Source organism: Paralichthys olivaceus, chromosome 11, assembly GCF_024713975.1.
Source record: "Paralichthys olivaceus isolate ysfri-2021 chromosome 11, ASM2471397v2, whole genome shotgun sequence".
Taxonomy (NCBI): domain Eukaryota; kingdom Metazoa; phylum Chordata; class Actinopteri; order Pleuronectiformes; family Paralichthyidae; genus Paralichthys; species Paralichthys olivaceus.
The window spans coordinates 1,665,820-1,676,900 of record NC_091103.1 but is presented as its reverse complement, the minus strand read 5'-3'; the positions used below and the strand labels follow the sequence as shown (position 1 = coordinate 1,676,900).

Sequence of the window (11,081 nt, the reverse complement as noted above, 5' to 3'; positions counted from 1 at the left end):
ACTGTTTTTCTGTGATCTGGTGGTGAAGTTTCAAGATGAGTAACAGGAAGTAGCTAAAGACGACATCCGGGCCGCTGGGGGCAGCAGAGGGCGCTTGTTCCGGTGAAGCCAGCACAGAGTGAGCTGTGTCCGGACACTAATGGAAAATAAATCAAACCATCGGTGAATAAACAGAGAAGTCAGATTTCTGCTGGATACAAAAGGTGAGAATCACATCATTAAACTCTATGTTGTGATAATATTCAGTAATATTTCTTTATCTATCCTGCAGGATCAGCCGGCGGCTAACGCTAGCTGGTCTGGTTAGCTAGACGCAGCTACAAACAATCAAAAGCAGCTTGTGCAGCGTCAATAATACAACTCATTACATTTATTTAACTGTGTTTATTTATATATTATTCATGCATTTATATGCATTTACTCATGTGGAGCTTTGAGAGTTAGCGGCTGAAGCTGCAGGTCCTAATTTATCTCAATAACATGGTATTTGTAAGGTTTAAAAAAGTCTTACTGGCATTAATTTCCTAAATAAATTACATTGACTGTATCACAAAAGTTTTGAATATCATTTGTAAAGGTTTGAACAGTTTTTACAACCAGCCGTAGACAGCACTGTCATTTCTGTGTGTGATCTTAACAAAGACTGGAAACATTTCACCTCTGATATAATATCAAACCCATATTTGGATCTTATTTTATATCTTTGTCCATCCACGTTCTGCTGTTTATTGTAACACACAATTTGATTGTATTGATTTTCATGAGACTGTGAAACATGTTTTAAATCTTCTCTCATGTTGTATCAGAAGAATTGAACTTGATTTTACATCGTTAAAAGAGTTTAGTGGTTTTTCCTCACTTTAGTTGATGGAGAAGGACAGAAGATTGAGTCCTTGTACAGATTGGTCCTATGAGGCAAAATGAAATGAAAAATCTGTCAGTTCAGTTTGCAGAGATCTACATTCGGCACTGCTTTGTGTTTCACTGTGTCTCAAACTGTTTGGCTCTTTCTGCTTGTCCTCTCAGTCTCGTCATCATGTCGGGTGGTCCAGCAGTGAGGGTCAGCATCGAGTCTTCCTGTGAGAAGCAGGTGCAGGAAGTGGCCCTGGATGGGACAGAGACGTACGTCCCTCCCCTGTCCATGTCCCAGAACTTGGCAAAGTTGGCACAAAGAATTGACTTCAGCCAGGGATCGGACTCAGAGGAGGACGGTGTGGAAGGCGAACACAGGGACCGTGAGTGGGGCAAGCAGGAGCCAGAGGAAGAAGAAGGTAACATGTGTTCAAGAGAAAGAAGGCAGGATTTAGAAGCAGAGCTCGATTCTGTTAATTTGACTGACACACCGGCAATAAATGATCAGTCTTCAGTTCAGTAGAGACTCAGCTAAGTTAATCTTTAAACTACCAATCAGAGGTGTCTCTGTCAAGCTCCTCACTGATCAATACATTTCTGGACTAACTGAAAATTTGAAAGAGATGTTGTGATGGGGGGAATCAGCGAATATGGTAAATTGCAAAGTTAAATATCAGTGAATTCTTTAAATTTAAATTACATAAAAGTAGTAGCGCATAGAAACTTGTTGAGATTTGTAACTTACATCACTTTCTGCAACACCTTTGTGTCACCAGTAGAGAACAGTCCAGTTTCCACGGTACAATCAGAAACAGATAATGAAACCATTCATATGAGAAAAGATTGATATGAATTCTGTATTTTCTTTGTTAGAATAAAACCTCATCATCTGTTTCTGGACACAGGCACAGTGAAGTTTCAGCCATCTCTCTGGCCCTGGGACTCGGTACGGAACAACCTGCGCAGTGCTCTGACAGAGATGTGTGTTCTCAACGATGTGCTCAGCGTGGTGAAGGAAAAGAAGTACATGGCCCTAGACCCGGTGTCTCAGGATCCAACCGCTGGGAAGGTAAACTGCAAAAGAATATCACTGTCAACGTTCACAGAAAATACAAAGTGTGAGTGTTGAAATGTGAAAACCGTGTTTGGTTCATGACTCTAAAACTGATCTATGCACGTTCTCTGCGAACCAGTTACACTCATACAGTATTTACCTGTAATAACAGCAGGTGGCCCTTTGTTCAGACCCCCCAGGTGTTCCAGTTGATCAGTAAAAAGAAATCGTTGGCCACAGCAGCACAGCTCCTCGTGAAGGGAGCAGAGAAACTCACAAAGTCAGTGGCAGAGAACCAGGAAAACAGGAGGCAGAGAGACTTCAACTCTGAGCTGCTGCGACTCCGCTCACAGTGGAAACTACGTAAAGTGGGAGACAAGATCCTGGGAGACCTCAGCTACCGGAGCGCAGGTGATAAAGCCTCTTATGGACGCTCAGTCAAATCTGTCAAAGGTTTATTGTCTTCTCTAAAGTAACACGTGAACATGTTTAACGAGTCTAACCCCAAGCTGATGTGTTTTAAACAATTTCTTCACCCATCAGGTTCCCTTTTTCCTCATCACGGCACATTTGAGGTGATCAAGAACACAGACATTGATCTGGACAAAAAGCTCCCAGAGGACTACTGCCCCCTCGACGTCCAGATCCCCAGTGATTTGGAGGGTTCTGCTTATATCAAGGTGAGAGGGAAACAAAAGTTTCAACAAGTTTCAGAGAATATTAATTAAAAAATAATGTCCATCATTTTCTCTTTTTCCGAAAATGTTCATTCTGCTGTCACTTTTTTTTTAAGACTTCAGAAACGTCTTGTTTTAATAGCCCAGTTCTCTTTTGGTCTTCAGGTGTCCATCCAGAAACAAGCCCCAGACATTGGTGATCTAGGAACCGTCAACCTGTTCAGGAGACCGCCAAAACCCAAAGCTGGTATAGTTCACAACATAAAACTTGACATTTTACATCCTCCATCAGGCGTTACATTTTAAACCTTCCTGATCCCCCTCCACGTTCTACATCTTCGTCATCTGTCTCACCTGTTCTCTGGTCTTGTCTCCGACAGGTACCCAGCTGTGGCATGTGAAGCTTGAAGCAGCTCAGAACGTTTTGCTGTGTAAGGAGATCTTCGCCCAGCTGTCCAGGGAAGCCGTGCAGATTAAATCCCAGATCCCTCACATCGTTGTGAAGAATCAGATCATTTCACAACCTTTCCCAGGTCAGAACATCACAACATCACATGCTCCTGATTCACATATCATCAATCATCACTGGACTCTGAAGTCAGCTTTCTGTGTGGAGGCGTAAAACAATCATGCTCTTGTTTGTTCCTGTGATCCTCCTGCACAGGTCTGCAGCTCTCCATCTCACTGTGCCACTCCACGGGAGATAAGAAGATCCACCGAGCGTCTCCAGAGAAACCAAAACCTGACGACCACCTTTACGTACTGGAACACAATCTGCATCAAATGATGAGAGAGGTGAGGCGCTGTGTGAGGTCACTGCAGCTCATCTGAGGCTCTACCAGCTCTTTGCAGATGTGTAGTATCAGTATATAGGTTAGACGATGAATGACAAAACACAGAAATGACAAATATATGTTTTGAAACTGTGTCATGCTTGTTTCACAGAAGTAAGTCTCATGTCATTCGGGCTGAACATTTGGAAAAAGGTTTTTATTTTCAAAACTTTACTAAATGATTGTGTCTCTTTCACAAGATGAATTTATAATCACAAAAAAGATTCATTTGAATCATATTTAAAAATTATTTCTATGGTTTGAGTTGTTTTTTGTGCTATCTCCATGTAATGATTGAATTAATAGTATAACTAATGGGCTTCAGTCTATATTCTTCAACATGGACGCAGCACAGACGACTTATCCTGCAACCGTTTTTAGTTTTATCATTGCTCTGTTGCAGTTCCACAAGCAGCAGCTGAGCTCTGTGGTGATGCCGCATCCTGCGAGCGCCCCCTTCGGCCACAAACGCCAGCGCCTGGCGGGACCGATGGCTTACGACAAAGCTGAAATCGCCAGTCTGCAGCAGAGTGAGGGTCTGCTGGAGAAAATCATCAAACAGGCCAAACACATCTTCCTACGCAGCAGGTGAGGTCGTTTGATTATTTGATCATTGCCCATGTTGTTGTATCACAACATTTGAGGCTGCGATATTTTTAATATTTGCTTAAGGTAGTGTAGAATATATAACGCTGGGTGATTCCCTGTACCCTTTATACTTCTGTGGAATAATTTAGCAGAGTTAACTTTTCCATTCGTCATCACCAGGACGGCACGGACCATCGACAGCCTGGCCAGCCGGATCGAAGACCCTCAGATCCAGGCTCACTGGTCCAATATCAACGACGTGTACGAGTCCAGCGTCAAGGTGCTCATCACCTCTCAGGGCTACGAGCAGATCTGCAAGTAAGAGGAGACGCAGATGAACGAGAGAATCTGCTCATGTATTAGTTGTGTAACTGAATAATTAATACATTCAAATAATTTTAATTTAAAGTTATGAAATGGCGTACAAGTGTAATTCTACTTGTTCTCAGATGAGGTTCGATGTGTTTTGTGCGCTCAGGTCCATCCAGCTGCAGCTGAACATCGGTGTGGAGCAGATCAGAGTCGTGCACAGAGACGGACGTGTCGTCACGATTTCACACCAGGAACAGGAGCTGCAGGACTTTCTTCTCTCACAGGTACCTCGGCTGGTGGTTGGTGGTGTGTAGTTACTGTCAGCAGTGTATATTGTGTGTAGTTACTGTCAGCAGTGTGTAGTTACTGTCAGCAGTGTGTATTGTGTGTAGTTACTGTCAGCAGTGTGTATGTCTGTGGTGTATTGAGCTCAAAGGTGGTGAAAGAAACAGTAACACAACCCAACGTCACAATTAAGAACACCAACGTCTAATTCCAAAAAACACACACATCCACGAACTTCAGTGGAACAAACAAAAAACAGGTTATAAAAACAGAAACTCGTGTTAATGCTGACGAGACTCGAAGTCCATGTTTTAATTTAGTTTCAAGGGAAACAATGAGAAATCTGTGAAGGCTTTCAGATTGACACAGAGTTTATTTCAGTCTAATAGTTTTGGAGGAAAAGTTGGATTCTGAGACGCTGTAATCTGACGCAGACGTTGAAGCTGTAGTCGTGTGTTCATGTCGTGGCAGATGTCGCAGCATCAGGTGCATGCTGTGCAGCAGCTGGCCAAAGTGATGGGCTGGCACGTCCTCAGCTTCAGTAACCACGTCGGCCTGGGACCAGTGGAGAGCATCGGAAACGCCTCCGCCGTCACCGTTGCCTCCCCCAACGGAGAGTACGCCATCTCAGGTGAGACGGGTGAGGTCGGTTCTGAGCTGATGATGCTCAGATAAAAACTACGCCTGCTTCGGTCGTACCTTTGCAAACAGAGGACTAAGTATGGAGTTTTGTCCCTGATGTGAATGTGTGTGTTTGTGGGTCTGTTCAGTTCGTAACGGCCCAGAGAGCGGCTGCAAAGTCTTGGTCCAGTTCCCCCGCAGCCAAACCAAAGAGCTGCCGAAGAGCGACGTCATCCAGGACGGCAAGTGGAGCCACCTCCGAGGGCCCAACAAAGAGGTCCACTGGAGCAAGATGGAGGGCCGAAACTTCGTCTACAAGATGGAGCTCCTCATGGCGGCGCTGACGTCCTGCCCTTAGGTAACGCCTTCTTCTGCAGACGCAGTGAACCGGAACCACGACTCCCAGGGAATCAGCCACAATGAGTGAAGCCAGTGGAATCAGGCACATTTGTTAATAATGTGACATTTGATTGTGTCTCCACCTCGACTTGTTTTTTATCGATGTAAGAAGCCGAGTGTACGAACTGAAAACCTCAAACGATTTGATACAGAATAAAAAACAAGGTCAATCAGTTTGTGTTGATTTCTCACATCCTGACAAATCACATGTTTAAGCACCAGAGAGTAAATAAAGATGGACGACATGACGACTGCCAAAAGTGAAGCCAAACCACGTGGGTCGCCCCCTAGTGGCTGACTGCAGTATCGGTCATAAACACTCCAGGATATTTTGGCTTCGATTCTGGATAGTGAGAGGAAGTGGAGACGTGTCGTCCATCTTTATTACCAGTTTATGATCAATGCGTTTCTTGTGTTTTCTTTTTTTATCTTTACTTTGATCGTTCGTGTTCGGAACCAAATCCTGAGATCAAGTCACTCTTTCCACCGTGAGAACACAAATGCATCCTGGGTAACATATGAAGAAGAAAAACCACATGATTCATTTCCTTAGACAATAAATACAGTTTGTATTTTTAATATCATATATTTACATTCAGCAGTTACATTTAAAAACAATAGTCTTGGTGCAGCAGCTCTGGTGAGTTTTCTTGTTTGGTTCAGAGGCGTCCGTCAGAGAGGCTGCAGCTCCGTCGCATTATTTTCTGCATGAAAGACGACAACAGAAGTTCACTGACCTTTGTACTCGAACACTCTCACACTTAGACACAACACATGACCCAACCCACGTTCACACCCACACTTGACTGGAGAGTAAACTATGAACGACTCGGTGAACAAACCGCTCTCATCGTGTGTTATAAACGTATAATGCATAAAATGTAGCTTCAACATCAACATCTACAAACTGAACAGGTTCATTTGATCCTTATTGCAAAGTTCATCGCTAAGTTTTTAATTGTGCTCTGAAGCATTTAGCCTTTTTAAAAAAACAGATATTCATGTAAAACAACTCGATGCATTCATGTAGATTTAAGGTTTATGCATCTGTCAGGTCGTCCATCCCGTTCTTGTGATATTACAAACGCCTTCAGGAATTTCCCTCAAATATTAAGAAAAGTTCAGTTGGACTCAAAGATGAATTGATTCGATTTTGGAGACTCAAGGTCGATGTCACTGTGACCTCATGTGACCTCATGTTCTGGGTAAAGTAATATTTCAGGAAAACCCATTTCATTGAATCTGATACAAAACTTTTTTGCCTCCTGAAAACATCTCGAGAGAATTCTCGGCAGTTTGGCCCAAATGTTCACTTTGACTCACAGATGAACTGATCAGGCCTCTCCAACTTTAATCTCAAGTCAAGTTGCTTTCTCAGATACGAGTCTTGGAAAAGACATTGAATCATTTAAATGCTAAATGTGTAAAATCTGAGCAGGATTAAAGCTCCACATTTTACAAACGGCTCCGTCGTTAATAAAAGTGCATCTTGTTCAGAGGCAAGTTTTTACCTGGCATCTGTCTCCTGCTTCTCCATGCCACAATCCTTCGGTACGCCTTGTCCAGCAGCCACATGAGCAGCATGAGGAGGGCGGCCACACAGGCCAGAGCTAAAGCAGAGACGGACAAATACTGAAGATCCTCGTACAGCACCTCTGGAGGACAGAGACAGGGGAACAGTCACCACGACACAAAGAGGCATAATAAAGCTTGTGAGAGGAGATGAGGCGACACAGCAGCATGGAGACAATCAGTGAGTTCCAGTGTTGAGAAGAATTTACACATTCTTACATATTCACAGTAAAAATATTCCTGATAAAGTCTCAGATCTAAAGAGAGATGTTCACTTCCTTCTTTTTTAACTCGTCTGTTTTTGGTTTGTTATGTTTCTAAGTTGGGGTCAGGGGGAGGATCCTGGGATTTTTAAATCCGTCTTCAACATTGTGAGCTTCCTCTGATGTTTTCACCGTTTTCCCAGGGAGCAATAAACGGATCCCGACTCATTAAGGGAAGTGATATCTATGTGTGTGTGTGTAACTTGGGGCAGCTTGATTGAACTGTTCACTGTTGGGTCTTGGCTCTGCTCTCTTCTGAATAACATGTTCTACCTTTATTTACTCAGGCAAGTTTCAGTTAGAGCCTCCAGTGCAGGAGCAGCTTAACTCACAGGAGGAGGCTGCACAGAACGACCACAGACCTGCTCCCCACCGGAGCAGCTGGGGGGGGGGAGGTCCCGGCAAAGTGGAGGTGTAATAGATTTAATGCTCGGTCCTCTATCTGCTCTTACTGAACACTGACTTGAACCCAGGACGCTCGGGTGGAGAGGTAATGAGGGAGGGATTGATTCCTGCAGTCCAGGGAATCAAACCAGCAGCTTTCTAATCTCAAGCGATAAACAGCGACTGTCCTGTTCACACCACAACTGTTGCTGCAGTACTGTTGAGCAAGGCACACTCCAGATGTACCTGTGTGGAGGTTTGGCTGCTCTGTGTGTTCTGGTCTTGCTATAAGAAGCAGGTACCTGGGGCCCTGAGCTGGGGGGGGGGGGGGGGGGACTCACCGTTCACCTTCAGGACAAACCCGGTGTCCTTGCTGCTTCCTTCCGTCTCTGTCACGGTGACCACGTAGTATCCGGCGTCCTGCAGCCGCAGGTCGGACAGGCCCATGGAGCCGTTGTCGTAGGGCCGCACTCGGCTGCTGTAATCCAGCGTGATGTTGCTGTACACACCGGGCTGCCATGTCCCTATGGTGCGGCTCACCGCCCCTGACATGAAGTTCCATTGTATGGTGGGGATCCCGACGCAGGACACGTCCAGCGAGAAGAACACATCCTCCTGCACCGACCTGGTCAGGCTCCTCTGAGCGGACTGGATGGAGATGGCTCCGGCTTGAAGAAGAAGAAGAAGAGATTTACAGATTCACTGTGAACAGATAAATACTCGCGGATGCAGCATGAGCTCGTTCTATCTTATCTCCTGTCACACTGAAGCTCACTGCAGCTGTGACAATCACTCAAACAGCTCAGTGCGGATGTAAAAACTCGTTCGTGACTCGTTTGCTCTAAATTCCTCTTCAGTCAGAAATGTGCTGTTCTGTTCGCTTCTCTGACTCTGAATGAAACTCGTCCAACGAGCTGAGGAGAGTAAACTTGGATGCAGATCACAGAGGTGTGACAAACTTCTCCTGAAGGAGTCTCAGACAGGAGAACGTGTGGAGGAACTCCTCTCGTTCCTCGGAGCCTCGGTCATTCTTGAGAATCTAGAGTTCTACAGAAGTCCGGACTCCTCAGCTCCTGTTTCTCACGTGTCCTGGGAGGACTCGCTCCACGACAGTGAGGAGGCTCACGTGTCTGAGGGAACTCGTCCTGAACAAGTCAAACATTTGCCGAACTCAAACAGCAGGTTATAAAAAGGTGTGCTGGGTTTTCTTACCTAGGTCACAGATATATAACGTGATGCTGAGACACACAGCGACATCTTGAACATCCCGGAGCCTGAAGCGCCTCATTAGAATCACACAGACATTGGTCAAACCGCAGTCGAAGAAGCTGCTCCAGGTTGTCTCACATCCTGAAGCTCTGTCCCTCACTGTCCACAGTGGTCTCAGACTTCCTGGAGTGTCTCTCTGTCTCTCTCTCTCTCTGTCTGTCTCTCTCTCTCTCTCTCTCTCTCTCAGGACTGTGCTGGATTTCTCTTCATACCTGCGCAAGTCAGTCCCAGCCCACACCTATCAGACAGGTTGAGCCAGAGATCACTGAGCAAACAAGTGTTATGTGATCACACACACATACACACACACACACACACACACACACACACACATACACACACGCACACACACTCTCACCTTTGTTTACACTGACTGCAAAATGAAACCAGGATAGTTTGAATCAGACAGAATTCCTGCTGTGACACACCTGGTTAAACATGTCAAACAGGAAGTGTGTATTCACACCGAGAGAAACACACACACACACACACACACACACACACACACACACACACACATATTTAATTCTGTGCTTGTGTGTCATCACTGGATTATTACATATTACACACTTTTTTTATTTCCTTACAAATGTCAGTAAATAAATCAGAAAACAAATAGATGTTTTTAATAATTCATGGATCTCGATGAAACAAATCTCAGATGTATGTAGAGGACAGATTTTTATGAGTCTGAGCTTTGGTCTGTTGAATTTAAGGGACTATAAAAGGTTTGTAGTTGTTTGTATCTGACTGAATTATCTGAGGACAACTTTCCTCACAGGACTCAATGAAAACAGAAGCTCCTCAGTTTATCTGTAACTTTCCCCTGAACGAGGTTCAAAGTTCTGTAAGTGAGAGAGACGACGTCAGCTCACAGACACTAAATCATCATTCTTTGTATTCACCTCAGAAACAGAGCAGCTAATAAACTGAACACACGTCTCATCATCACAACAGCTTTACTTTGTGTGTGAATAACAAACTCAGTCGCTCATTGACATCAACTTGTTGTGAGATTGATTTACTGATTTACTGTATGGCAGCACGTTAAGAGTCATCAAAAATATAAATCAGAAAATAAAACTTTAACAACAGTCTGTGATTAAAGGTTGATGGATTCTTCATCATTGTCTTGGTCCTACACGAAGTCACTTCTTCGTTATTGATATTAAATTAATCTGTAACTCAGACTTAGTGAATTTAGGTTTTAATAAATATGAACTCGTCTCTTTGGTGATTGTGACAGAATGTTCAACACAGGCTGAGCCCTGCAGTGACCTCTGTTCTCCACTAGAGGACACCACAGCTATAACATGTGGGAACGTTGGGTTTTACATCAACTTAATTAGAGTGAATACATGAATAACTCACAGACAGTTCTGTTGGTTTAACTGTTCCCTGTAGATATCTGTGGGCTGCATGGAGGCGTCGAACACCCGTGAGGAATAAATCACACAGGCTGGTGATGAGTGAAGTTTTCACTTGTGTCAGTTTGTTGGTTCGTTGGTTTGTTTGTCAGGACGATTACACAAAAACTATTCATGCATGTTCGGCCTCGTAGTGAGTGTGACAGTAAACTCATCACACGATCTGCTCAGTAAAACCACACATTCAAATAATGTGTACACCTGCCCAGGTGACTCTGTTCATTCTGTATCAAATGTCCTCAAAACAGATCTCTGCTAAAGTCAAACTCGGCCCGAAACACAATCCCACCGAAATATTCAACTGAAATATGAATGAATGTTAGAATAAGAATAAATCAAGTCACTGTGATAAGAGAAGCTTCCTGGTGAACAAATAACAGGGTTTAAATATTTAAAATGGTTCAGGTCACATGAAGAAATTCTCAGCTGCACTTATTATCTTAATTATACTTCCTTAAATCAAGTGTGAAATGCTGCACCAGTGACCTCAGGTGTTTCAACCACACCTTGTTTTTGGAACAACACACCCATGAGTGCTGTGATGG

At 44.1% G+C, this 11,081-nt stretch overlaps 2 protein-coding genes across 2 annotated transcripts; one reads left to right on the top strand and one right to left on the bottom strand.

Annotated features, from left to right (window-relative positions):
* The first annotated feature begins 63 nt into the window (after positions 1-63).
* On the top strand, positions 64-5,794 carry med17 (mediator complex subunit 17). Its single transcript, XM_020106343.2, has 13 exons — positions 64-203; positions 1,027-1,271; positions 1,758-1,921; positions 2,098-2,317; positions 2,450-2,586; positions 2,749-2,830; positions 2,964-3,116; positions 3,248-3,378; positions 3,820-4,004; positions 4,185-4,322; positions 4,483-4,600; positions 5,073-5,232; positions 5,372-5,794. Exons 2-13 carry the CDS (start codon positions 1,037-1,039, stop codon positions 5,578-5,580), a joined length of 1,932 nt encoding a protein of 643 aa, XP_019961902.1. The 5' UTR covers positions 64-203; positions 1,027-1,036; the 3' UTR covers positions 5,581-5,794.
* A 371-nt stretch (positions 5,795-6,165) lies between these two features.
* Positions 6,166-9,296, bottom strand: LOC109623880 (V-set and transmembrane domain-containing protein 5). The gene is made up of 4 exons (XM_069533833.1): positions 9,053-9,296; positions 8,182-8,508; positions 7,133-7,276; positions 6,166-6,325 (listed from the first exon to the last, which is right to left on the bottom strand). The coding sequence occupies exons 1-4, from the start codon at positions 9,126-9,128 to the stop codon at positions 6,294-6,296; spliced, it is 579 nt and encodes a 192-aa protein (XP_069389934.1). The 5' UTR covers positions 9,129-9,296; the 3' UTR covers positions 6,166-6,293.
* Between the last annotated feature and the right edge of the window lie 1,785 nt (positions 9,297-11,081).